The 27470-nt window shown below is 31.2% G+C and overlaps 7 protein-coding genes across 7 annotated transcripts; 6 read left to right on the forward strand and 1 right to left on the reverse strand.

Moving 5' to 3' along the window:
* Window positions 1-1945: 1945 nt before the first annotated feature.
* HELRODRAFT_160713 (hypothetical protein) lies at window positions 1946-3271 on the forward strand (the record flags this gene model as incomplete). Its single annotated transcript, XM_009017653.1, has 1 exon — window positions 1946-3271. The coding sequence occupies one exon, from the start codon at window positions 1946-1948 to the stop codon at window positions 3269-3271; it is 1326 nt and encodes a 441-aa protein (XP_009015901.1).
* Window positions 3272-4530: 1259 nt separating this feature from the next.
* Window positions 4531-5250, reverse strand: HELRODRAFT_143846 (hypothetical protein; the record flags this gene model as incomplete). The annotated part of the gene is made up of 2 exons (XM_009017654.1): window positions 4531-5014; window positions 5117-5250. Coding segments are annotated over 2 exons (618 nt in total), but the record flags the coding sequence as incomplete, so codon positions are not given.
* A 1680-nt stretch (window positions 5251-6930) lies between these two features.
* Window positions 6931-7440, forward strand: HELRODRAFT_160715 (hypothetical protein; the record flags this gene model as incomplete). Its single annotated transcript, XM_009017655.1, has 2 exons — window positions 6931-7128; window positions 7186-7440. The coding sequence occupies 2 exons, from the start codon at window positions 6931-6933 to the stop codon at window positions 7438-7440; spliced, it is 453 nt and encodes a 150-aa protein (XP_009015903.1).
* A 502-nt stretch (window positions 7441-7942) lies between these two features.
* Window positions 7943-12755, forward strand: HELRODRAFT_184934 (hypothetical protein). The gene is made up of 9 exons (XM_009017656.1): window positions 7943-8006; window positions 8448-8560; window positions 8708-8753; window positions 8958-9089; window positions 9180-9246; window positions 9706-9793; window positions 10199-10229; window positions 10750-10818; window positions 11329-12755. Exons 2-9 carry the CDS (start codon window positions 8452-8454, stop codon window positions 11435-11437), a joined length of 651 nt encoding a protein of 216 aa, XP_009015904.1. The 5' UTR covers window positions 7943-8006; window positions 8448-8451; the 3' UTR covers window positions 11438-12755.
* A 2331-nt stretch (window positions 12756-15086) lies between these two features.
* On the forward strand, window positions 15087-16549 carry HELRODRAFT_64160 (hypothetical protein; the record flags this gene model as incomplete). Its single annotated transcript, XM_009017657.1, has 3 exons — window positions 15087-15119; window positions 15326-15514; window positions 16382-16549. Coding segments are annotated over 3 exons (390 nt in total), but the record flags the coding sequence as incomplete, so codon positions are not given.
* A 947-nt stretch (window positions 16550-17496) lies between these two features.
* HELRODRAFT_160718 (hypothetical protein) lies at window positions 17497-20788 on the forward strand (the record flags this gene model as incomplete). The annotated part of the gene is made up of 11 exons (XM_009017658.1): window positions 17497-17866; window positions 17935-18122; window positions 18187-18236; window positions 18378-18578; window positions 18654-18809; window positions 18870-18991; window positions 19328-19499; window positions 19681-19820; window positions 19949-20017; window positions 20189-20351; window positions 20641-20788. 11 exons carry the CDS (start codon window positions 17497-17499, stop codon window positions 20786-20788), a joined length of 1779 nt encoding a protein of 592 aa, XP_009015906.1.
* Window positions 20789-21126: 338 nt separating this feature from the next.
* On the forward strand, window positions 21127-25365 carry HELRODRAFT_160719 (hypothetical protein; the record flags this gene model as incomplete). Its single annotated transcript, XM_009017659.1, has 8 exons — window positions 21127-21442; window positions 21726-22385; window positions 22793-22896; window positions 23484-23571; window positions 24398-24525; window positions 24729-24797; window positions 25057-25143; window positions 25264-25365. The coding sequence occupies 8 exons, from the start codon at window positions 21127-21129 to the stop codon at window positions 25363-25365; spliced, it is 1554 nt and encodes a 517-aa protein (XP_009015907.1).
* Window positions 25366-27470: the final 2105 nt, after the last annotated feature.

Genomic DNA, 27470 nt, shown 5'->3' on the forward strand with positions numbered 1-27470 from the left:
GCAAATAAGGGAATGAGATCTGTTAAATAAAAACTTTTGGATCTAGTTAATCCAATGGTACCCATGAATAGTTTCAAATAATAGAATCATAGAAGCAGTTTACTGAATTTGTTGATGGTATGAGGCATGTGGAAGTAAATGATGCACTCACCATTACGGTGATTACTGTACTATTGTGTTTTCATGTTTATTAACTGTATATAAAACATCGAATAAGTTATCAAAATGGCACTGTCGCAATGGTGATTATCTATCATTAAACCATATATATATATATATATATATATATATATATATATATATATATATATATATATATATATATATATATACAAATTTTGAAAAAATGCTAGATCCAGAGGTAGTTCTTTATTCTTGGAATTCAAAACATTAAGAAACATGATCAAGAAAAACATTTTAACGTTTAAACAATCAAACATGTAAATGTTAGCATCTAAGATCAAAGTGAAAAAAGGCATTCTGGCAGCAGATAAAAAAAGAAACCGTTTTTAAATGACACCCCTTGCAGTTTTTAAATAAAAAGAATGGCAAAGAAAAAAAAATTTTACAGACGAGTTTGATTGAACTAATCTATTGGCTGAATATTTCTATAGTGTCTTCATTATACCCGAATAGTTGGCGAATCCAACAAGAAAAATGAATGGTTGTCTGAGATTTGTTAACAGAATATGATTGAGGGTTTAATTTATCTATTTGAAAACGCTTTCACCAAGAGTGCCTGTAACAACAGCATTACCAAGAACCTCCACAACCCAGAGTATTCCAACACCAGCAACAACCAAAGAGTTCATCGTGCAGTTGTCGTGGTGGGCCACCAACGTATTAGAGCTCTTGCTATCCTTTTTGTCATAAGGTGAAAATTTTTGGCTTGAAATGAATGAAAGAAAAAAACAGGAATAAGAAAGAAAATGATAGATTTGAACATGTTTTTATTAAATTTTTAAGAGATTTTGAGTTGTTTTCATAAATATTGGCTAATCAAGCGATTACAGAGCTTTGACATTTTAAACCACAAATTTTTAATTAACAAAGTTTAGTATTTCAATTGAAAGTTAATAAATTAAATAGAGCAAAAAACTTTCGAAAAATTTTGAAATTTTGACGAACAAACAAAGGACAACATATTGGTATGGATGTTTAAACTCGGATAAACAAATTAAATTCGTAATAATAATGTTGGTAATAATATCAAAATTAGTAAAAGTAATAGTGGTAGAAACCGGTTTTCAGTCAACATTTTTACGAGTTTGTATAAATATTTTGTTCAATATTTTTCTTAACACAAGTTTGGGAGGCTCTTGCCCTAAAGTCCCCTCGTGCCTAAATCTCTAAGTGGTAATCTCTAAGTCGTACCTCTTGAAATGCTTTTTGCATTTCAAGAGGTACGACTTAATTGAATTCACCAAACCCATACTTGAATTCAAGAAACATCTCTTGAAAATCTTGAAGCACCTTCTGGCAATTGTTTTTTACTCTGAGAGACAATCATAATTATTGCAATAAAAAAAAACATAAGTACTCTAATAAAAATATGAAGAGTGCAATAGACCTTTAAACATTTTCAACTTTTAAATATATTTTACCATTTATATATCAGTAATACAAAAAATCAATCAAGGATCGGCACTCCGAATTGTAATATTTAATTAAGATGTTTTTCACCAAATCCGTCTCAACGTTCAAGATTTGACCATTGGACATTTAAAAAATTGTAAGTACGTCAGATAATGTTAGTTAAATTATAAAATTATTTATCAGTCTTTTTGTCTGTTTGTATGTGTATGGGTGTTTGCTTGTGTGTGTGTATGTGGATAGATACATATTCCGCATCAGCATATATAGCGAAATCTTGTTCAGAATTGTCGTGATTTTCCAAATTTTTTGAGAGTTAGGTAGTTACGACAGAACAACGACAACATCAATAATGGCATCGATATCGAGCATTCTTATTTGCAGCCCGCTGCGAGTAGTTGTAATAATGTTGTTCGCGATTACCATCATACCGACTGGTTCGACTGGTCCGACAACTACAAAAACCTATTTCTATACAACGGCAAGAGATGAACACACAGCAAAAAACTATTTTACAACGAGAGAATATGGTTCAACTATCCAGATGTTTACAACCCAGGGAAGCACGCCTGCAACAGTGACATTGCCATCAATAACAACACGACCATCAACAAAACACGGAAAAAATTTAGACGACGCTCGATTCGTCTGCATCAACTCTTATTGCGTCTTTTATAACTGGTTCTACCCGACGTCTGGAGTTCAACACACAACCACAAGAAACTATTTCTACCCAACATCAGAAGTTCAACACTCCACCACAAGAAACTATTTCTACCCGACATCAGGAGTTCAATACACAACCACAAGAAACTATTTCTACCCGACATCTGGAGTTCAACACACAACCACAAGAAACTATTTCTACCCGACATCAGGAGTTCAACACTCCACCACAAGAAACTATTTCTACCCGACATCAGAAGTTCAATACACAACCACAAGAAACTATTTCTACCCGACATCAGGAGTTCAACACTCCACCACAAGAAACTATTTCTACCCGACATCTGGAGTTCAACACACAACCACAAGAAACTATTTCTACCCAACATCAGGAGTTCAACACTCCACCACAAGAAACTATTTCTACCCGACATCTGGAGTTCAACACTCCACCACAAGAAACTATTTCTACCCGACATCAGGAGTTCAATACACAACCACAAGAAACTATTTCTACCCGACATCAGGAGTTCAACACTCCACCACAAGAAACTATTTCTACCCGACATCAGGAGTTCAATACACAACCACAAGAAACTATTTCTACCCGACATCAGGAGTTCAACACTCCACCACAAGAAACTATTTCTACCCGACATCAGGAGTTCAACACACAACCACAAGAAACTATTTCTACCCGACATCAGGAGTTCAACACTCCACCACAAGAAACTATTTCTACCCAACATCAGAAGTTCAACACTCCACCACAAGAAACTATTTCTACCCGACATCAGGAGTTCAATACACAACCACAAGAAACTATTTCTACCCGACATCTGGAGTTCAACACACAAGCGACTATTTTACGACGAGAGAATCTGGTTCAACCATCCATTTATTCTCCAGCCAGAAAAGCTCGCCCGCACCAGTGACAGCAACAACGAGACCAAAAAATGATGCTCGATTCTTCTGCATCGGCTCCTTTTGCATTTTTTATAACTGGTTTTGATATTTTGAAGAATAAACAAGGAAAATTAGCGTTTTCATCATTTCGTTTATCATATTTTCTATCATTGTGGATGATATATTTGTAAAATTCATAACTTAAATTTTAAAAACGAAAGAATTAATTGTTAGGTAATATTAATAAAATCTACAATAATATATTACTAACAACGATGACGTCATTTATGAAAAAAAGAATTAAGACGCTTTCACTGACAAATAAATATTGTTAACGATCATTTCATTTATTTACCAATTAATTTCTTACTGATGACGACGGTGATGGTTATGACGTCAATTAGGTACTACTTTATGTTTAGAAGGTGGCGCTTATATGTGTAGTAAATTAAGTAAATTGAGTATTCTAAAGCTGCTAGTGTTTTAATTTTTAAATGTCTATTAAAAATACTTTTAAAGATTTATGGTTGCAACTTACTTAATCTAGTTTTAAAGTGTTTTTCTATATTTCATTCAAAACCATTTTAACAAAAAAATTTGCCGAAAAGAAATTGAACCTCTAACAGACTATAATAGCAGATTCAATTTTCTATAAGCAAACGTTTCCACTTATATGAAGCTATAGTCGTAACTATTTTAATGGAGTTTTAAAGTATTTTCATGACAATACAATTTTTATTAGAAAACATTTGTCAAACGAGTCTAACAGTTGTCTGAGATTTTTTTAACAGAATATGACAGCGGGTTTTAGAAAACGCTTCCTCTTATATGAAGTTAGGGTTGCAAGTTTATAAATCGAGTTTTAATAGATTTTTCGATATTTTGTTAAAAATTGCTGAAAAAAAGTTGAACGGTTGTTTGATATATTTTTATTGCATATTAACATCACAATGATGTAGGATATTACATCCTAAATTATTTCCTAACAATTTTAAAGCTCAATTTCGCAGCATTTTATTTTGATTCACGCAATTGATGTCTTGAACCGAATCATGGATAATATGTCTAAAATTTCATGTAAGGATAATTAATACCTTATGGGCATAATAAATCATCTTTAAGTTTAAGTGAATTTCGAAAAATCACAATCTGTTAACAGACTCCTAAACAGGTTGCAGGCAACAAAATAACAAAAAGTTGACATTTGTGAACATGTGGGCAAAAATTTATTAATCAAATGCATACATTTTAAAAATATTAAGATTGCAAGAAGCATAACCTAAAAGAGTTAAAATTATCAACAATATATTGATATGAAATGTGATTAACTATTTTGTCACTAGATTTATTTGAGGCACCAGTAAACAAATAAGGTTGTATGCCAATTTGTTGTGCTGGAATGAAATCCTCACAATAGTCATCTCCAATATGAACCGTCTCTTCTGGCCTCACATTGGCAAGCTCCAAAGTGTACAAAAAAATTTTGGTATCTGGTTTTTCTGATTTTGCTATCCTTGAATTGACCAACAAATCAAAATATTGATACAAATTTAATGCTTTGAAGACGGAAGGTAATCTTTCGTCAAAGTTAGACACAACAGCCAATTTGAATCCTGCATTTTTTAAATCATTCAACATTTTTTTGACATCATTTATAACTTTCCAACTTTGATTAGTACCAAAATTATGATAAAGTTGATTTACAATTTTGCACATCAAATCATCTGGCACAGTGTAACCAGCTTCATCAAAAACATTTTTTATGAACATCTCCCACCACTGTCTGCTCTTTATACCTTGATTGAGACCGTAGTTGGGATATTTCAATTTCAGTGTCTTCCAGGTAGGCCTGCAAGAATGTATTAATAAATACTATCAATTCAAATAAACATTTTGACTATTGCTTATTGATAAACTTTGTTAAATCGTCAAAATAACCATTATTTTTTACCCATAGGCTTCACTGATTTTTTCTATGGCAACAGGATAGCCATTCTGTTTTGCTGCTTCGTAATACTGTTTGAACGGACAAGGACTCACTTTTATTAACGTATTGACAGCATCAAATGTCAACAGTTTAATCTTTGCGGCGGCCATATCAGTTTGAATATGATGAAAATTGAAATTGCATAAAATTTCTTAATAAATAAGATGCACAAGCTGTATTGTATAAGAAAGCACTTTTTAAAAAAATAAGCAGGCAGAGAAAAATCAAAAATAATTAGTAAAGAATAACTTAATAATTTGATTTTAATGATTGTTAAAATGTTAATTTTAATTGCTATTTCTTTTATTTTATTTTTAATTTAATTTAATTTTTATAGAAAAGAAAACAAAGATAACCAAAATGTCAAGTTACAATTAAATTAATTTAACTTAGTTGTAGAAAAATATTTAATATTCATTGAAACTAAACTAAATGTTAAAACATTTAGAATGTTCTCTAAAAAATTAGAATTTTTTTTGAGGCGTTAATAAAACCTATTCGTTTTCAAACATAATAATTTAAAATCCGAACAGATGATCAACTTGTTTAGTGAAGCTTTCGACGAAGTTTACAATTTTTTTTTTGGAATAAGATAAGGACCATGGAGTTTTGGCATTATATAATATATTATTAAAATAATTATATTATATTACACAGAGTTTTTAAGGTATGAATAAACTCGAAATATTACAATTATTTTTTGATAAAATCGAAAAAAGTTGACGCTGTGTGGAAAAAAGTTCTACCTGACTTAACTTTTGCATGGTTTGTTTACGTATATATATGAGAATTTTACTACTTGTCGGCGGTTTCGTTCGCTTCGTTTGTTCGCTCAAATTCACAATTGGCAATTAGTAAAACATAAAAGTCATAATAAACTAGTTGCACCAGATTTACCTGCAAAAGTCGAGAATAAACTGTTAAGTTTTTTTGTTTATTTTTTTAGATTCAATTTTTTATTTTACATTTCATGTACTATGAACTATTTACTTTTACTATGTATGTAGTAATTTTAATATAATTTTTAAATTAAACTTGTATTAATTAATAGACATTTTAATTTTTAATTATTAATGTAAATAAAAATAAATAAATAATAATGTATTCTTTTTGCTTCTCTTTTTTAAACAGAACTAAGGCCATTGTAAATTTTAAACTATTGCTTTGTCTCTGTATTCTTTGTATATATTATATATATATATATATATATTTACAATATTCTATAAATTCTACCGAATGTTTGGCATTAATATGTTTGTAGTTCGTTTTTTCGATTTTTCTCACTAAAGTTTTTTGGTGAACCTATAGTTTATTAAAATTGAAAATAAACTTATTTTTCGAATTCATGCTGCAAATAAGGCCATATTTTGATTCCGAAACGAACTACAAACATATTAATGCCAAACATTCGGTAGAATTAAAATTATGGTCTATTACCAACATATAATATATGTCATATATATATATATATATATATATATAATAAATAAATACAGTATTATTATACAATATTTGGTTAACTTAAAATAAAATTTACTATTTTATCCGTCTTAAAAAAGGAAAAGGGTATAAGTAAGAAAAATATTGTTCACTCAACAATCAACATATTTCAAAATATTCTGCAGACTTATTTTATATATTTATAAATTGGTTCAAGTCAAGTGTATGCTTTTTTATTAGTTTATTTTTATTAGAGCATTGAGCTTGACTCTTTTCTTTTGTTAAAGTGTATTTTTTTTTTAAATTTTTTTTCACAGAGTTTTTATTCTCTGATACAAATGCCATCATTGAAAAGAAAGCATGGAGAATTGGAAGATGGCTATTCAGAAAAAGATCTTAAAACAGTACATAGTATCAACAAGTGGAAATCTTCAATATCCTCTTCTAGTCAAAGACTTAGATACAGAGTTTCATCAGGTGTTAATACTTCTTTAAGGCAATCATCATTGAATCTTTCTACTTCATACAGGGGAGTAGTCAGTTCCTCTAAATATCATTATCAAAATGTGATCAATTCAAAATTACGAACCCAGAGAGTGAATGCAAAAAAAAAAGTTGAAAAAGACAATAAAAATATCATCAAATCACTGAAGCATCCAAAGAATATTATTGACTCAAAGGTGATAGATGACATGTTGTTTACTCCACTATCATATGAAACATTGAAACAAAACATGATAAGTTACTTTGGGACCAAATGTCAGTTAGCAGAAGGTCGTCAGTTAAACATTTTAGGCAGTAGAATATCTCCAGAAAATAAAGTTGAATACCTCGTTAAATGGCTGTGATAAATATTTATTTAAAATCATCTTCATAACTTTTTCATCTTCTTTGGGTGCCTTTTGATTATAAAACATTATATATTTGTCTGTTGTATGTGAGTGTGTATGTGTATTTTTTATGCCTTTTTCATTCTTGTTGTCGTTATATATTTATTTTTTATCATTTCTTTTATCAAATAAATTTTAGCTCAGTGTTTGGGTTGCTTCATGTTCTATTCATTTTTTGAAATTACATACGTCAAGTCTTATGTTTTACAGTAAACTGGAGTAAAGTTTACGTCTCGTTCATTCTTATTTAGGTTGGCTACTTTCAACAAGAAAATTACGATGGTAACTCACGTTATCTGAAAATTAAATCTAATGAGCGCTTGCTTATAGTGCTATAGCTCAATTTTTAGTTTCACAACCATTAAAGAATGTCTCATCCGTTGAATATTTTTTAAACCGATTTGTCGTTTAGTTGTACCTCTATGAGGCGTCAAAAATCCAGAAACGTAGTTTATCATTAATTATTTTGTTAAATTGTTTACGCGAGTTCTCTTATTTTTTAAAGTTTGAAATTAGGCTTAAGAGTTAGTTTTTTGCTAAATTAAAGTTCAATTGTAAAATGTTTTGTTGACTTCTTGTCAATCAAAATGACGCTTGCTTTGCTTTGTTGTTTTTGTTTTGTTTGGCTTGTTAGTGCTTGCTTTCTTTTTGTGTTGTCTGTCCTGTAGTTTTTTTGTTCTAATTCATTAAGTTGATGTCCCATGATACAAGTCAATGTCAAACAATTTTTTTATTATATCTCAACTTGAGCAGTTTCCAATCACGCCTGTTGTCGTGATGACTTTGTCCGGGTTTTTGTCTTTATTTACTTCAATTTTTCCAAATTGTCAAACAAGTTGTAGTCAAAAATAAAATGAAAAAATGCTCAAGGTATCATAGACAGATGGTATTACTGCAAAGCTGAAGTGAAGCTTCATTACACATATGTAATTTAATTAATGTACAGTTCAATTGTACAATTGCAGAAAAATGGCAACAGCAGGACCATATAACTATTCATACATTTTCAAGTACATAATCATTGGGGATATGGGAGTGGGAAAGTCCTGTTTACTGCATCAGTTCACAGAAAAAAAATGTAGCTTATAATTATAACATTATTTTTTATCATAAATTACTTTTTGTATAATAAATAAAATATGGAGTATGTCAATTTAATTTTTTTATTATTAATGTGTGACTTAATCTAGAACAGAGTAACTCATTAATAAATTTATTTTTAAAGTCATGGCAGATTGTCCCCATACTATTGGAGTTGAATTTGGTACAAGGTCAGTTTTAGAAACTGTTCTTGTTTGTACATTAGTTACAAAAGTTAAACTAGCTAGTCTTCAGTATTGTGTGTATATATATATATATATATATATATATATATATATATATATATATATATCAGCAAACTTTTGTATTTCAGTTTTTTTTTGTAAATGTTGGTCACTTTGTACATTTTAATGTCTGATGATAACTATTTCCAGGATAATAGAAGTTGCAGGCCAAAAGATAAAACTTCAGATATGGGACACAGCAGGTCAGGAAAGGTTTAGGGCAGTGACTAGAAGTTATTACAGGGGAGCAGCCGGGGCTCTTATGGTTTATGATATTACCAGGTCATTCTACCTAAATTTCTATATCCCAAAAAATAACCTTCAATTTTGTTTCAAAATGTTCTAAAGTATATTTTTGTATTTGTTTTTCAGGAGAAGTACATATAATCATCTAAACAGCTGGCTATCCGATGCTAGAAATCTCACAAACCCTAATACCGTTGGTGTCTAACTTGTAGTGTATTTAATATTCACAGCCACTTCATTAAACCCATTGCACATGCAAGCTAATCTTGTAAAATGTCTGACTGATGTGGCAGAATATTGTGTCATTGTTGTTTTTGTTCAGGCGTTATAAATGAGGTTAATTGGAATGAACTTCAGGTGTGATTTGTTAAATGTAGTATAGTTCTTAGCTTTAGAAATTGTTTTACTCATTGGTTAAATGATGATGATGATGGTGGTGGTGGAAGAAAATAAGTGATTGAAACTATTTTATATGAATTGCTTTTTCTAATAATGGTTAAAAATGTTGAATGCTTTTAGTAGCTAGTTTGTTTGTTGTCATGATATTTTGAAACATATTTAACAATGTGTCCTGTCGAATCCTTAGAAATTCGGCTTTATAAGTTTGATTGATTGATTGGTTATTTGATTGATTGATTGAAATAAATTTCAGGTGATTTTCATGGTTGGGAATAAGTCAGATCTGGAGGCACAAAGGGATGTCACTTATGAGGAAGCCAAACAGTTTGCAGATGAAAATGGTTTTTGTGAATTTTAAAAAAAATTTTTTAATTAGTAAATTTTCCAGTTATACTTCCATTTTTGGGCAATCATTCATTTCATTTTGACAAAGTAGTTTTAAAACTAATCAGTTTTACTTTTGACAAAAAAATTCAGTTCTGATTTTATAAATGAAATGATTTTTCATTATAGAAATGTAATAATTCATTAATAAAGATGATCTAGTTGTAAATATAAGTATAAAATAAGTTTAAAGTGTGTTTCAAATGTTCTAGCTATTCCACAGTCTGAAAGTTTTTATTGTATTCGAAATGAAGATTGTTTCAAAAAACAGAATATAGTTTTTTGTTTTTTTTCAGTGTTCTTTCACCTGTCATGTTATTTTACATAAAGTTAAATAAAGCATGAATTTTTTTAACTTTTAGGACTCTTATTCATGGAATCAAGTGCAAAAACGTCTGTACACCTTTTAGTTTTTTCATTTAATTGTCTATTGCAGTATTCCTAATGTAAATTTGCAGTATTGCTAATGTAAATGTGCAGTATCTATATTGTAAATATAGTTCTTGAAAAGATTTATATGGCCTATGCCATTAAGGCATGCTTGTATTCATATAGTAACAAGTTGCTAATGGTTATTTATATTTATGGGATGTAGGTGGTTGATTTCATTTATATTTACCATTTGGTGGAAAACATTTTATGTTAACCCAATTAATAATACCTTCTGATCTGAGAGTATAAATGCAGTTTGTGTACATAACTTTGTGCACATTTTGTTTCTGTTTCTGTTTAAAAGCTTACTGCATGAATGAGAATAGATCTTGTTAATATTATGCCACTGGTTGCGTGTTACAGTAATTTAATTTCACTATATATAAGCCTAAATATTTCAAATAAAATTTTTTAATGATACTTTTTGATTTTGTTGAATTGAATTTAGCCTGTAGTAATGTTGCTTGGTTGAATGTTACAGGGGAGATAATGTTGAGGATGCATTTTTAGATACAGCCAAGAAAATATATCAGAACATACAGGATGGAAGGTTGCTAGTAGTATTCACATACATACATTTTTATCATACTTATAATTATTCTACATGGGCTGTTATGATTATGTTGTACAAATTCTCCTATATCTATTTATAATTAATCATTACTTTCAAACGCTTTTGTACAACACTGGGGAATTCAAGTTAGTTCAGTCAGTAGAAGTGCCTTGTCTCGCGCTGCTATTACGCGATGGCATGTTTCGAATACCGTCTGTTCGAAACTCGAAGACCATCATACTCGCATGATGCCATTCTTGCGCGTGCATACATGAAGTGTTTGTGCGTCGTGTGATGTGGTGCGTCGTGTGGTGTGGATAGTGTTCAGCCTCTGTGGCACGAAAGTTTAATTATAAGTATCGAATAAAATGTAAGCAGTTCCGTAATGTAATATGATGACACGGATGTAATGTGATGACGCTGATGTGAAACTCATGTACTGTAATGACACTGATGTGGTAGGATTGACATGCAATGATTACAACAAGTGATATTTTATTATTTCAGTTTGGATTTGAATGCGGCAGAGTCAGGCGTCCAACACAAGCCAATGGCAGCCAGGGGTGGATCACTTGCCAATGATCAAACTGCTAGCAGAGATGGATGCTCTTGTTAATTTTAATGGATAATATCTTAAATTATCAATGACCTCTCTATCATTCTATCGTCGGTGGTGACTTGTGCAAAGATGACCTGATAAATTTCTATTTATTGTAACCATTGCTCGTTGTCACATATGACTATATTTATCCTTATAATCATCATTAGTAATGTTTTATATCATTTTTTTTGCGTTATAACAATAATTATTTCTAACAAGCTTACATGTGCAAAAATCGATGTAACATTTTTTTATGATTGTTTGATGTTATTCTTATGTAACAAATGGGACTTGTCAGACAATACAAAAAATTTATTTATGTTAAAAATTTTGGAATATTGCAGTTAAGTGATTCAACAAATAATTGTAATTTATATTTTCACCACTTATTAATTTACTTTCTATATTTACAAACTGCTATTAAAAGATAGCTTAATAATTAATATTAAAAGCATTCTATTATTATTAGTTTCATTAAAATGGCTTGTAATAAATTAGTTTAAAACGAGACTGTTTAATTTATTTGATCTAGTTCGAAATATTTCTTGCTTGTTTCATTACGTTTTACTCCAATTAATTTTTGTTAAAAACAATAATATTCATTTTTTATTAGTAGTAGCTTAAATTAAAATCATTACGAATTCTATTAAGAACCTCTTGTTCGTATATAGTACAAAAATGTTTAGTTTTAATTTTGTTGAAATGTTAGTAAATTGATCACTGTTTAATCATGTTACGTAAATCTACATTTTTAAAAACTTTTGCATTACCAGAAATTGTCATTTCCATACCTAGGAATGCGGCATACTTTTTTGACTTTAATTAAACTCTTGGCTGTTTTGTTTAGTTCTTTCTAATTTCTATTGCATCATATTGATTGTTTATAGACTAGTTTACTTATTTATGCTGGTTGTTAATTTATATTTTTTTATTTAGCTCAAAGGTTAATAATTATTAGTTTTTTTTTGTGATTTATGTAAGATAATAAGTTAAATTTTTATTAGAATTAAAACGTTGAAAGAGAGGATGGCGTCATTCTATTTTGATGCTCCTTTACATGTTTTGTTCATGTGTAGATTTCACATTGTTCATATAACCTTTGTCATTCCAACTGCAATAGAATATTAATGGCTTTACATTGAAAGAAATTCGTGAAAGCTAAAATGTTAATCTGATTATACATGCATATATATGTTTAAGCACGTTTGAACGTGATTGTAATGGCTTAATATTACGATTTTCCAGAACAGATTGATGGGTTTTTAGACCATTCTAAAGTTATTTTTCTAAATTTGGAAATTTATATAAGTCAGAAATAAAAAGGAATTAACGATACGGCATGTACTTCCTAGCCTAAACAGTTGTAAAAAAAATAAAATTGAACTAATTATTAAACTGATAAACTTATTGTATTCGAGGTATAAAAAATTAAGGTAGGAAGAGGCAAACGTAAGCGTGCAACACATTGCGTACACTTAACTCATTCAAAGATAGACGCGTTTCTTCTCTTCATCGGACTCACTAGTAGCTCGAATTATATAAATAATATAACAACATATAAAATATCAAATTATATTTTGGTAATTAATTATCATATACTTAGAATTGTTAATGATTGTTTTAATTGTACAATAGAAATAATAATTTCTAATTGGTTTTCCACATTTAGAGAGTTGTGAAACAAAGTTGTAAATGTTGCCAACTCAAACGTGTATAAATGATCGCGCTGGTTGTTCTTCCGTTCATTCTCATCGTCAGCCATCTTGCTAAACTTGCTTGTCTGTTCTTGCTCGTCTGTCCGGAATTATTTTTGCCAGTTCTCAGTTAAAAATCACAATGAGCGATCACGAGGTATTTTTGTTTGATTTTGTTATTTAAAATTTTTGATTCTTTAATAAATTTATTTATTGTTTTATTTAAGAAAATCGTTTTCAGTATTCCGAGATTATTTTTTAATTTGTAATGCCGTTTACGACTTTACGTTTATTACGAACGCTCAGCTTCACTTTTAAAGTTTGAAGCTATTTCGAAAAAATAAAAATTATTGCAAATCAATTATTTTATAAGATGAAACATGAGTTTAAGTTTTGATATTTTGTGGGTTGGTTTCTTTGTGATGTGTTGTTTAGCATATAATAATTAATAATTATATATGTTTCATATATATATATATATAATATATAGTAGGGTGTTTAGCATGTAGGATGTTTGTAACTCTGAACTCAAGAAGAGTGTATTGTATTGTAATGTATTGCATTGCATTGCATGATTTGTATGGGATTTGTATTTTTCTTGAAAGAACATAAGAAACGCTTAGATGATTCTTTAAACGCTTTTTGAAAATTGTCTTGAAAACCTGTCGGGTTATATTACCAATTCTTTTAACCCTTTTTCCAAGAGATATAATAGTTTATTATGTTTCACACTAGAAAAGATTAAGAATAAGAATGGAATCATCACTTCATCTGTCATCAGAATTAGAAAAAATTAGTGTGATGTTGGTGTTATATAGTTATAATACAATAGCAATATGCTAAACTAAGGGCAATGGTTCATAACATGGAATGAAAAGTTATCATTACATTATGTGACAGATAGTTGGGTTTATATATTTAATTTTTTTATTCCTATTAATTTTGCCCCATTATTTGTTTTTTATTTTTTGTTTTTTGCTTCTGAAACATTGTTTTATAAGGCTTGTGGGTAAAAATTTATTTATTTATAAATTATGTTTCAGCAGAATTCGGATGAAAGTTTTTCAAAGAATAAGTCAGCCTCCAGATCGAGGTCTAGGTCTGCCACTCCAGTAAAGGGAAAAAAGTCGAAAGTTTCCAAATCTAGGTATTTATTTGTCAGTGTTTAAAAGTGTGTTGCATTTGATAATATTTTATTATTTTGGAAGGGAAGTTGATATGATTCACTTTTTATTCTTGTTTTTGATTTTGTTTACTATGGTAATGTAATTAATTTATAATTTTAGTAGCGTGTTTATTAATAAGGCTGCATAGACATGTTTTTCGCATTTTTCAAATGATCATGCTTGTAATGTTCACAAAGTTTGTGTTTGAACATGTTTAGAAAAGGCAATTAACAAAAATTAATGTCACTAATCTAAAGCTGTCGTATAAAAAAGTCAATAATAATATGTTTAATTTTATTGCATGCTTTTCAAATCAATGCTTTATATCATTATTTTCACTAACTTTTTAACTCAAAGTATTTTTTTTTCTCAGATCAAGGACTCCTAGAAGACGAAAGTATGTCTTTTGACACTTTTGATTGTTAATTGAATGTGTATTGTTTGTTGATTTAAAAGTCATGCATAAATTTTGATTAATTGGATGTGTTTATAAAATGGTCCAAATGTTAAAATTTTTAGGCATTCCAAAAAATATTCTCCATCGAGATCAAGGAGTCGTAGCTACCAGAAGTACAGTAGATCTCGTTCACGTGGAAGGAGAGATTCTTATGATGAGAGAAGGTATCCTTCTTGCTTTTCGTCCATTTTAATTATTTTCATTTTAGGATTACTTAGCTGTTTTAAGAAGCAATATTCATAGTAATTGGTATGTTAGTAAAAAGGTTATTAATTTGAGTTATTTATTTTTTGCGTGGCAGGGATTATTCAAGATCAAGGCACAAAAGATCAGCCAGTAGATCACCTCTCTCCAGGAGAAGGAGACACAGGGGAGATAGAGTCAGTATTTGATTTTTATGTTTTTTAATTTTTATGTTTTTGAATTTTTATATTCCTTGGTTATCTGTTTGTTGACTTAGGGTCATTATATGATTTTTATGTTTCTAATGTTAAAGTTCTTTAGCTATCTGTTTGTTGATATAAATATTTTAATTAATTTTATGTTTATCAATTTGTTAATTTAATAATGCCGATTACATCATCAGGAGAATCCAAAGGAAAGCAAATGCATTGGTGTCTTTGGAATGAGCTTGCACACGGATGAACGAACGATTCGTGATGTATTTGAGAGATACGGCCCAATTGATGAAGTTCAAATAGTATATGATTACCACACTGGAAGATCTAGAGGATTTGCTTTTGTCTATTATAAATATATTGATGATGCTGTCGATGTTAGTATTCTTTTTTTAATGCTTTTTTCATTTGCTCTGCTATCAATGTTTATTCTATATTTAGTTCTTGCCATTCTTCACCATTGATCCTATTATGAGCTGTCACATTATTTTTAGATATTCCTGTTTATGTTATATGTCGATGCAAATTATATTTTGATGCTGGCTGTCTTTTTGGTGAGTCTATGTTCATTCATTACGCCTTAATTGATATTTAAATGTCATTGATAAATACAGTTGGATTGAAGAATGAAATGAATTTTGAGAATAATGTGTGGGTGGTGGTTACTTTGAAGTGCTATTCATGGCCACCAGTTTTTACCAAACTGAATGGACATTCATTTGTCTTGTTAGCTGCCTGATATGAGAAAAATTGAAGATAGAAAAATGTTTTCGTGATAAATTAGAAGTGATAAATTAGAAGATGAATTAAAAGTATGCGGGTGAAGCTTAGTGAAAAACAGGAAAATGAACGAATTTAAGAAAAATGAAATAAGAAGTTAATTGTTAGTTTGGTTAGTTTTCATTGAACATATACGTGTATATGTATATAGTATCAATTAATTAACTAACTACCTGCTTGGTTGGATTATTTTTTGTTCAACAAAAGTGCATATAATTGATTTTCGTTTTAATTTAAATATTTCATTGTGAGATCATTTGTTTCATTTTTTGACTTTGATTTTTTGCATGCTTTTCATTTATTTTTACATGTAATTTTACATAGTTCAGAAAACTATGAGTTTATAATTATTAATAAAAAGTTTCATTTCACTCATTTTTTAGATTTTTTTATCCATTGTGAATCATATCTTAACTCTATATACTTTACTGGTTTCTGATTTTTATCTTTAAACATTTAAATAGGCGAAAGAGAATGCACCCGGTGTGGAAATTGATGGTCATAAGATCAGAGTTGATTATTCCATAACCGAGAGAGCCCACACACCAACACCTGGAACATACTTGGGGTTGTTAGTACTTGTCAATAAATTAATTAATGTTTCACCTAATCTTTTTATCGACATGCTATGAAAAGAATTAACCTAAATTTTGTTATAATAATTCTAATTATAATGCAAATTGTTCAACAGCAAAGGAGGTTACAGAGGTAACGAGCGAGGCAAGCACAAATCTCCCTCACCAGCCAGAAGAGGTGGAGGAGGAGGTAGATACAGATCGTATTCCAGGTCACCATCAAGAGGTAAGTAATGCAATGTGAGTCACACAGCAACTTTTTTCTCAAAAAATTTATCTTCTCAGAATAGATATACAATCTTTTCATTTTTATTAACTTCTAATTATTTTTTCATGATTTATTCAGATAGATATTGAAGAACCAGATGGCATTGATGTCTATGACTAACCATTAACTGCGTTTTAGTTCTATTTTACAATTAATTGATGACGTACTTGATTTGGTTTTTTATGTATTATAATGATATACATACTGGTTATTTTATGGCTATATTTTATTTATCTGTATGAGTTATGAATGTTCAGTGCCAGATTGATGAATGTTAACGTGTCAATAAAATCGAAAAAAACTTCGTTAATTCGTTTTTCTTGCTTTATGGTGTGCGACGCTTGCGTGTGTATATGTGATGATTGACATTAGTGGAAGTGTGCCTATGGAGCATGTGTAGAGTGAATGGAAAGCTTCACAATTACATATATTTCAACTCTTGTCTGTACAAAAAATTCGGCGGATCGTTTTTAACGTAAACCCTGTCCTGTAAAGCGATATATTTAAACGAATACACGTGTGTTTGTATGTATGTGTGTGAGTAATGTGAGCGGTGCGTCAGTGCAGGTGTGTATGTACATGCAACTTGTAACATGTAAATACTAAACTGTTACTATGGCGATATGAGGCATGCGATGAATTATTGATGAATGAGGTAGATCGATCGATGGATTGGCGGGCTTGCATATAATTCGCATCAGTTCGGACCTTGAATTGTAAATTGTTGGCTTCGGAGATGGATTTAACGTTAAGAAGTAACTGGCCAGAGTCATTTGGATTCAGCATATACGGTCCAGATGGTCCGACTTACGTTATTTCTGTTGAAAAGTTTAGTATAGCACACCAGGCAGGTTTATGTCCTGGAGACCAACTGGTTGAATTTGATGGTTACAATGTATCGTCGATGTCGAAAGAAGCTATAATTAAATTGGCGAAAGCGTGTCTATCATCGAATCCAAGTGTCGGAGTTGTGTCCAGATTGCAATTTGTGGAGTTGGAAGCTGATCGAAAATGGGGCTACGGATTGTCGGTGGAAGGATTGAAACCTACTGTTGTAAGTAGAGTTGATCCTCCTGGTCCTTCATACGCGGCCGGCATAAGACCAAGTGCGTTACGTTACTGTTACATTTTTGTTGGAATTTGTTTCTTCAACTGTCGTTTTGACCTTTTGTAGGTGATATCATTCTGGAAATTGATGGTCACAAAATTCGGACTCTGCAGATGGCTAAGAGTATTTTAGAAGAAAAACGGGGTAAAATTGTTCTAGCAATGATCTCTATGGAGAAAAAAATCAACTTGACGAATACGGCGAACATTGCACAGCAAAGTCGAATATACAGGGCTCAAAAACTGTTCCTTAAAGTAACAATTTGTTTTGAAAATTGTATCTTAAAAATGCATTTATATTTTTTTGTTCGAACGTTAGATGAATGAATCATTTGATGGAGATTTTGAAAAAAAGATGGCATTGGTAAGGTTGTTGAAACAATACGCTGAAGATAGAAAAATCGATGCCTTTACCAAAGCTTTATGTTTGCTGCTAAATCATGACAAGAAGAAACTATTTCTTGCTGATTTGAGGTATATTTTTTATTGCAAATGACCAAAATTTTAAAGATTGAAACACAATCATGTTTTGAAACCCACTCTGCGTAGATCTCTCATACCTATGAAGCACCGTCCAAAATTTGACCAAATTATAACACAACATTTATCAAGTAAGCATCTTGTGTCTTCGGCAGAAATTAATGATAGCAAAGAATCTGTTAAAAAATATTTACACTGGCAAAAGTGGCTGTCACATTTCAACGAACCAAGGTAAATGTGGGATAATCAGCATAATTCTTTTCTAAACTATTTTATACCTTGGTATATTTCATTAACTTCGCAAAGAATTTATACAATTGAACGAATGAACGGAACATTTGGCATGCTGTTGCGTGGGAATGGACCCGTCAAAATAGAATCCGTCTTGGATGGTGGGGCTGCCGAGAAAGCTGGTCTTAGACCAGGAGATACAATAATCAGTTTAAACGGAATTGATGTCAAGTTAGATTTTTTAATTAATTTCAACCCCCAAATTCGAAAGTAGAATAATTTTTGTTTCAGAAACTCTAGCCACGATCACGTGATCAAAATGTTGCAGAGTGCCGGTCAATCCATAAAAATTGCAGCCCAAGCATTTAAATCCAATGAAGACATTAAGACGTTAGAAAATCGATCGATCTCAGGTAACTGTTATTTTTATTTATCAACTACTCACTCAACAACTCAGGTAACTTTTTACTCTCTTATAACATCACTCGGCTGGAAGACGTCATCAATGCGTCATCAAAACAAGCAAGCGCGTCAGAGTCAACAACGACACATACATACACAGCGTACGTACGTGAATATGTGTAGAAGACTTTTTACGTATCCCATGACCAGTGGTGATCCGATTGAATTCGAACTCATCATCTGGCCAACCCGAAATTTAAGCTTCATTTAACAACTCAATGATTGCTAATTAAGTGAACCTTCTACTTAAACTGAAAAATAATAAACAACTGCATTTAATGATATAGAAGATGTTGTTGAAGCGGACAGTGATAGTGATGAATCGACGGTAGAATCATCAACAGAGCCATTGAATGACGACATGAAGAATAATTCTCTGGTCAATATTAACGAATCATTCGAGCGTGATGTTCATTTATTGCTAACACCAGAGGAGAGGGTTCAAATGCACACTCATCTGTTAGATCTAAAAAAAGATGGGTTGCGTATAATTTAATTTTTTTTACATATCTTGGATTCACAGTTAATTTTTAATATTTACTAAGGAAGAAAGCAATAATTGCAAATTGGCAAAAGTATTAGCATCATCAAATAAATTTGAAAAGCTGTTGAAAATATTTTAAAAATAATAATTTTACAGAGATATTCAACACTTCGTGTATTCAATGAACTTGCTTCTGAATACAAATTCAAAAAGAACGCTATGGAGACACTTTTTGAGTAGATTTGCAGATGAGCAAAGAGATTATGCCTTGCAAAATATTACCAAAAATGACGAAGGTTCAGTTCTAAAACTAACTTGAGAAAATTTAATAAAAATTTTTATAGTGATGACCTGCTAACAATTTCTCTTCTAATATACCGACCGGTTGTAGTTTAGTTAAATAAACTATGTCAAAATATTGCAGATGGCAGCTATGAAAGTGTTAACAGGAAAAATTCTTTCAGTTTAAACACGGACAGTGGTTGGTCTAGCGGTGAGTATTGATTTAAAAGATAACTAACATCGTGTCTAATGCTGTCTCCGTTCAATTTTTTTAGTTCAACTGAACCAAGTGAATTATTTATTTAATTTTGAAAATTTTGTTAATGGCTTCAGTAAAGACCAAAGCGATTCACTCAAATGTCCAACTTTTTTTTCTTATAAGATTCTGGTCAAAGCAACTCGGGCGCAGAGACAAAATTAAACGGTGGTCTCACGAAAAAATCCAAACTAACTTTTAAATTATTTAAAGAGCGTTTAAATTATTTGATGACGGCAAGAGAGAAGGTGTACCTCAAGAAAGTTCTGCAGATATACCAGAAAAAAAAGTTTGTAATTTTTGAATAAATCTATTCATCAATTTCATTCCATCGGTATATTTTGCAAACATTTGCAGCGACACTAGCAATACTAGTATTGTTTTTCGTTTTTTGCATGTGAAAAGCGTGAACAACTTTGATTTCAAACCCGATCACTGCTCGGCTCTGCAAGGCCAAGTGCTATACCAGCACCGCGGTTTTTTATTTTCTGCTAATATCGCTAGCATTTCTATTAAAAATTTGTTTAAGTAGTTATTTTTTTATTAACAAACTACCGAAATAACATTTTAAATTTCAGAAATGTGGTCAACTTGTTTGGAGATGTGACGTACCTATTGAACACGCCATCGAAAAGAAGCTTGTGGGACTTTATCTTACCTCTTCTGCCAACTCAACACCAACTCTATTGCAGAAAGTTGTTGGCATCGGGTTTAAATGCAGGTTAGAATTTTTTTTCTAGTTTTCAATTTAATATTCAACCGGGTGTAACGTGATTGAAGAAATATTATTACTACTAATAAAATTTTATTAAAATTTTATTAAAATTTTATAGTATATGCGTAGATAAAGAATGTTGCAATCATCGAAACATTTATTCAGATACAATATCATAATAATATTTAATTGAGATGACCACATTTTAATAAGAGGGGTATTGTTTTGATTTTCACAGATTCACCAACAAGTCAGAGAAGGGAGAATTTTTATTCTAAGGTTTTGTACGTTGTTAACATAAACATTACCGTATTTTATTTGGTAACCTTCCGAGAAATATTTGAACCAGATGGCTGATGCTTACGACAATGTTGATGCCCGCGATGTCGACCAAAGCAGTGTAGCGTCGTTCATGAACATCAAACATTCATCGCTGATCCATGAGAGGAATGTTTCGCCGCCCCCTCCTCTTCATCATCATCATTACCACAAAATCAACAGACGTAATGATTTTGGTGATGATGATGATGACAACGGTGATGATAGTAATTATGCCGATGATGATGACGATGAAAGTTGGCACAACTATGGTGCTGGCAAGCTTCTGGCCTGGAATAACAAATCCTCATTCACTAGATCACGTGTTTTCAGATTTAAAAAACCAGGTCATTCACTAATTACTTTTACAATAAGAACAATTGTAATATTAATAAATAAATAAATAAATAAATTAATTAATTAATAACCATTATTATTATTATTTCTACGGTTATAACATTGGTAACAATGCAAATATTCTAGTTGTAAAATTGCAAGCGACGACATTTTTGCAGTAGAAAATTAGTGGCAAGCTGTTTGCTTAATAGGATTATAATTTTGCTAACTGACTTTAGCAATACAATTAAAATTTATTTATTTGAATAAATATTTACTTCGAATGATGTAAAGTGGTGAGGACAAAGATGGTGAGACACACCTCCATACAGACCACCCCCACAAACGAGCTGACTCATCAACTGACGCACTCAACTGAAACGAACACCGCCGATGAAGACGCGCAAAATGTCTACCACTCCTTCAACAACAGTCCTCTCGTCGAAGTTGATCACGTCAGCGGTTTCTTCAACCATAAAAATAACGTCAATCAGAAAAGTAGCGGTAGCGATAAACTAACTGTCAGAACGCATAACAGCGTACCTGCTCTCCTCACCAATGCTAACAATCGTAACATCAACAAAAATCATAACATCAACAGAACAAACATCACAATGAACGGTTACAACAACAACAACAACAACAAAAACAACAACACCAACAACAACACCAATAATGAAAATAACATTACAAAAAACAGCACTTTCAAAAATAACATCAACTTAAATAACATTAAAAAGAGCGATGTACCTCTCATTAAATCATCGGTGAGCAACGCACTGAACACGATGAACTTGTCAAATGGAAGCAGAACGACTGGACTCAAACAGAGAAGAAATTCTGATGAAGTCGGAGTCGGTAGGGAATCTGAAACTACGAAACCACCACTAATTCCAACTCATCTTTCCATTCCTCTTCCTCCTCCACCACCACCACCACCACCACCACCACCGGGTATTTTTCAGTCATTCAATCAACAAATTATTGTTTAATCATTAATATTTAAATTTGGCTTCGATAGAATTATTTTTCAGTTTCAGTTGAACTGAACTTGGACATTTTAAAAAATTGTTTCGCTATTTGCTAGCCAACACTGTTCATCTTTTGTAATTTTCATTATTCAACATCTCAATCATAATTATGACAGAGTCACACACAGACCTATAGAGACACGCACACAGACATACACAGCGCACACACAGACATAACCAGTAACACGCACACACATACATAAACATAACCAGTGATACACACACACATACACACACAAACACACTTGCACACGCACACACACACTCGCATACAGACACACAAACACTCACGCATGTACACACACATACACAAACAAATACACCTGACAGCTCCACCGGTGAATCTACATCAACAGCCCCAACTCAACACCTCAATGAAGAGAATTAATTGGGAGAAGATTGATAAGGTTGATGATGATACTATATGGGCTAAGGTTACATTAGTGCCATATGAATGAATAAATGAACGAACGAACGAACGAATGAATGATTAAATAAAAAATAAATGAAATAATTGAATAAACAAAGGAACGAAAGAATTCTTTATTGAAATTTTGTCAACTGACTGACTGACTGATCTGTTATGGATGGATTGATAGATAGATAGATAGATAGATAGATAGATCGATTGATTGATTGATTGATTGATTGATTGATTGATTGATTGATTGATTGATTGATTGATTGATTGATTGATTGATTGATTGATTGATTGATTGATTGATTGATTGATTGATTGATTGATTGATTGATTGATTGATTGATTGATTGATTGATTGATTGATTGATTGATTGATTGATTGATTGATTGATTGATTGATTGATTGATTGATTGATTGATTGATTGATTGATTGATTGATTGATTGATTGATTGATTGATTGATTGATTGATTGATTGATTGATTGATTGATTGATTGATTGATTGAATAAATTAATGACCAATAAATGGTTGCATACTAACAACTACGAATGTCGGTGCTAACATTTGAGAATAAAACTTCTCCCTTATTTAACAGCAGATAGACAAGGAGAAGAGTGATAACCTCGACGACATCGTCAAATATTTAGAACTGGAGCAAAAGTTTAGCACCAAGATCAACACATTGGGTAGCCAGTTAAAAACTATTTTTATTACAATAGAATTTATTAACATAATTTCATGGCAAAAAATGTTAATATGTTATGTTTATTTCATTTCGTTTACTTATATCTATTATTGTTATTTTTTTTAATTTTACTTCTTTACAGAGAGTACGGTTTAGCTTTTAGAAATCGCGTCATATAAATTCGAATTGACTATTGAATGATTGATTGATTAATTAATTGATTGATTGATTGATTGATTGATTGATTGATTGTTCAATTGATTGTTCAATTGATTGTTCAATTGATTGATTGATTGATTGTTCAATTGATTGATCAATTGATTGTTCAATTGATTGATCAATTGATTGATTCAATTTATATTATAATAAGAGTTTGGTTGTTTGTTTTTATTACGATGATAAGGCGAGATGATAAGAAGCAATGTGAAGCACTCTGCTGGGATCTTAAACGCCAGGAAAGCGTACAACATTTGTAAGTAATTTCACGGAAAATAATTGAAGGTTTTATTAAAGATGAATAAATAAATGATCGTTTTTAATAGAAAAAATAAAATGAATAAATTTGAGTAAAAATGAACAAATTTTACTTACAAATAGTACTACTACTGCTATTACTACTACTACTATTAGTACGATGACGACTACTACTACTTCTACTATTACTTCTACTACTACTTCTACTACTACTACTACAACAACAGCTACTACTACTATTACTGAAAAATAATAATAAGAAGAAGAAGAAAAAGAAGAAAAAGGAAAATAAAATATATATTACAAACAATTTAGACATAGAAAAACATTTTAAAATGATTGAAATGATTCAGCGATTTTGTTGGGACAAACGCGGCTGGACGTGAACGAATTCAAGAGGAACCTGATACAGTTTGACGACAGCAAGTTCAATCATGACATCATCAAACAACTCATCAATTTTGCTCCTGACAATAATGAGGTTGCTGTTTTAATGTCACGATGATGGTAATGATGATGATGGTGGTGTTGATGATTATGATTGTTGTTGTTTAAGCTATATGCGAATGTCTGCATTGTATATTATAAATGTAAACGAATACATGAATGAGTTCATGAATGATTGAATAAGTGAATGAATGAACGAATGAATTAATGATAATAAAAATGATAATAATACTCCAGATGGCGAAATACGAAGAGTACAGAGGTCTATTGAGCGATCTGAGTGAGGCCGATCGATTCACTTACCAGGTTGTTGCTTGATTATTGGTTGTCATGATTGGTTGCTGGTCGCTGGTTTGCTACAGTTGACTCTAGTAGCTTTTGAAAACTGTTCACTCTTTGATTCGTTCTCATAATTTTTTCATTAAGTGATTTAACGGTTGTTTATATTAAAACAGACATTTTTTAGTACAATAAAGCTGAATGCGTATCGAATCTAATGACGTGAATTCATAACATGACAAATAGTTAAAACAATTTAACAATGAAATTAAAAATATTTCAAAAGGTCGTTAAAATCCCTGCATACAAGGCAAGACTTCAAGCCCTGCTCTTCAAAATGACCTTTCAAGAAAAAGTTTCAGAATTAACCAGCGTTAGTGGTAATTTTTTTAATTTATTTAACTATGAATATTTGTAGATGGGTATCAATTATTCAAATTATAAAATCATATGTTATAAAATAAATATACTAAATTAAATTATTATTAAATAGAAACTGACAACGTTAAGGAATGCTTGTTCTGAATTGATGAAAAGTAAGAAGTTAACTCAAGTTCTGGAGGTTGGGTTGATGCTGCTTTCGACGTTCTTGTGACGTTACTATTGAAGTATTTTCGAATTTGAATTGAAAAACCAAAAGTATTTTGAATGATATTGTTGCTTTAGTTGTTGCTTCAGCCGCGGTTTTGCGTTTGTAAAATTACTCACATAAACAAATTTTTGGATTTTATTCAAGTTAAAGTTTTTAAGGTGGCTGTGTCGGATGAGAAGAATTAGCTACTTATCAAAACAGCTCGTCGTCCTATCCTTTATTGCTTTGAAATTTTATATTTATTTAGTAGTATAAATAAAACAATAAGATTTATGGTGTTCAGTTTCAGACACAAATGTCTGTAAAGAAGGAAACGAATGTTTCAGGTGATGTTAGCAATGGGTAACTTCATGAACAGAGGGAACGCCAGAGTCGGTGGGGCCGTCGGCTTCAAAATAAACTTCCTATCTCAAGTTAACTTACAAACATTTCTAATTTTGTTGAACATTTTTTAAAATTAATAAATTTATTAATTTGTAACTTTTGTTTATTTATGGGATGTTTTTGAATGTGCACCTCTAAGAAAAAATATTGTCAGTCAGTAAGTCACACACACCACACACACACACGCGCGCGCGCACACACGTCTCAAACTGGAACGATCTCAAAGGTGGAGTCGACAAAAGCATCAGATGGCAGAACAAACTTCCTACATGCCCTTGCAAGTGCCGTGGAGAAGAAATTCTTTGAAGCATGTCATCTCAGTAAAGACCTACCATCCATACAACTGGCCGCTAGAAGTAAAGTGCTGTTTATTCTGTTTATTTATTCTTATTAATGTCATTATTGTTTTTGTTCTTAATATATGATTATATATTTTAGTGTCGTGCATTGTTTTACTAACATTTATTGTGTACTTACATGTCGCCTAATGAAGTTAACTCAATAGAATTTTTGTTTAATTTAAACTTTTATTTATAAAACTGTTCAAGTCTCTGACGTGTTAACTAGAGATGAGTTGTCCGATATGAAGAAACTCTTCAATGTATGTTTGTAATCGTTGCTGTGCATTTTCTATTTGTCTATTTGCTCGTGTGTTTGTTTTTATTTGTTTTTAATTGCCGGCTGATAATATACATTTACTAATTTTTGTTCAGTACATTATCAAAGCTTCCGATATTGTTAATTAATAACCATTGGTCAGTTAGCATTGAATATAAACTGACCGATACTTATCACACCGCAGGACATAACAAGTGCCATTGAAGAGATGACATCAAATAATAAGAATGCCGGTTCCGCTGATACCTTCGTTAACGTTATGCAGGTTTGCAGATCTCTTGCAATATATCTCCATGCTTTTAACATCCTGTCTCTTAACATTTTAACGTTACATACAACACTTATTTAACTTTGTATGGCAACAATAAAATTAGCTTTGAAATATTCATGGCAGCAACTAGAACAGCAAATTAATGATGCGATTAATAATGAACAGAAATTTTTGGCGGAGGCATCAGATGACATTAAGAAGTTGACGTCGCTGGAGCTGGCATCACAGCAAGACATCAACCAACTCATCAATTATTTCGGTGGCCTCCCAAAAGATCTCTCACACTCTGAACTTTTCGTCATAATTTCGCAATTCGTCAGCAAGTTTGAGGTCGGTTGGTTTATAAGCTGGTTATTTAGTTGATTAAAATGAATTTTTGCAATCTTACAGTTAACAATGTCTGTAGTTCCGGGCGTATTTATGGCTCTTACTTGTTTATACATTCAAGCGAGTTGCCTAAATTAAAATCTTGCTTTAACAGAAAACATTTTTCCATTTATAAAAGGATCGGCTACAAATTCATTATTAATTATTATTTATGATGTGCCTTTAATAGTTCATCGTGTCACATTTCTCTACTCCAACCAACAGAAGGCCGTGCAGGAGGGCAAGAGCATGAAGACAGCAAGAAACAAAAAGTGACTGTCACAATGTTTGCTGTGTTAAATAAATTTCAACAACAGCATAAACATGCAGGCATAGTGATGAATAATGAGATGAATGTTATGGACTTTGAAGAAATACTCTTAATGAAAATTATCAGTAAAAGTCAAGATGCGAGAACAAATTCAACGCTATGAATGGTCTCAGACTTTGTGAATGGTCTCACGTTCAT

This window comes from Helobdella robusta (assembly GCF_000326865.2).
Source record: "Helobdella robusta unplaced genomic scaffold HELROscaffold_2, whole genome shotgun sequence".
In the NCBI taxonomy this organism is placed as follows: Eukaryota; Metazoa; Annelida; class Clitellata; order Rhynchobdellida; family Glossiphoniidae; genus Helobdella; species Helobdella robusta.

Excerpts from the sequence above, each read along its gene's own strand:
- HELRODRAFT_184934 (XM_009017656.1), top strand. The coding sequence starts at position 8,452 with ATGGCAACAGCAGGACCATATAACTATTCATACATTTTCAAGTACATA. Across the intron at positions 8,561-8,707 it reads TCAGTTCACAGAAAAAAAAT|TCATGGCAGATTGTCCCCAT; the intron begins GTAGCTTATAAT and ends TTATTTTTAAAG. Across the intron at positions 9,247-9,705 it reads ATCTCACAAACCCTAATACC|GTGATTTTCATGGTTGGGAA; the intron begins GTTGGTGTCTAA and ends AATAAATTTCAG.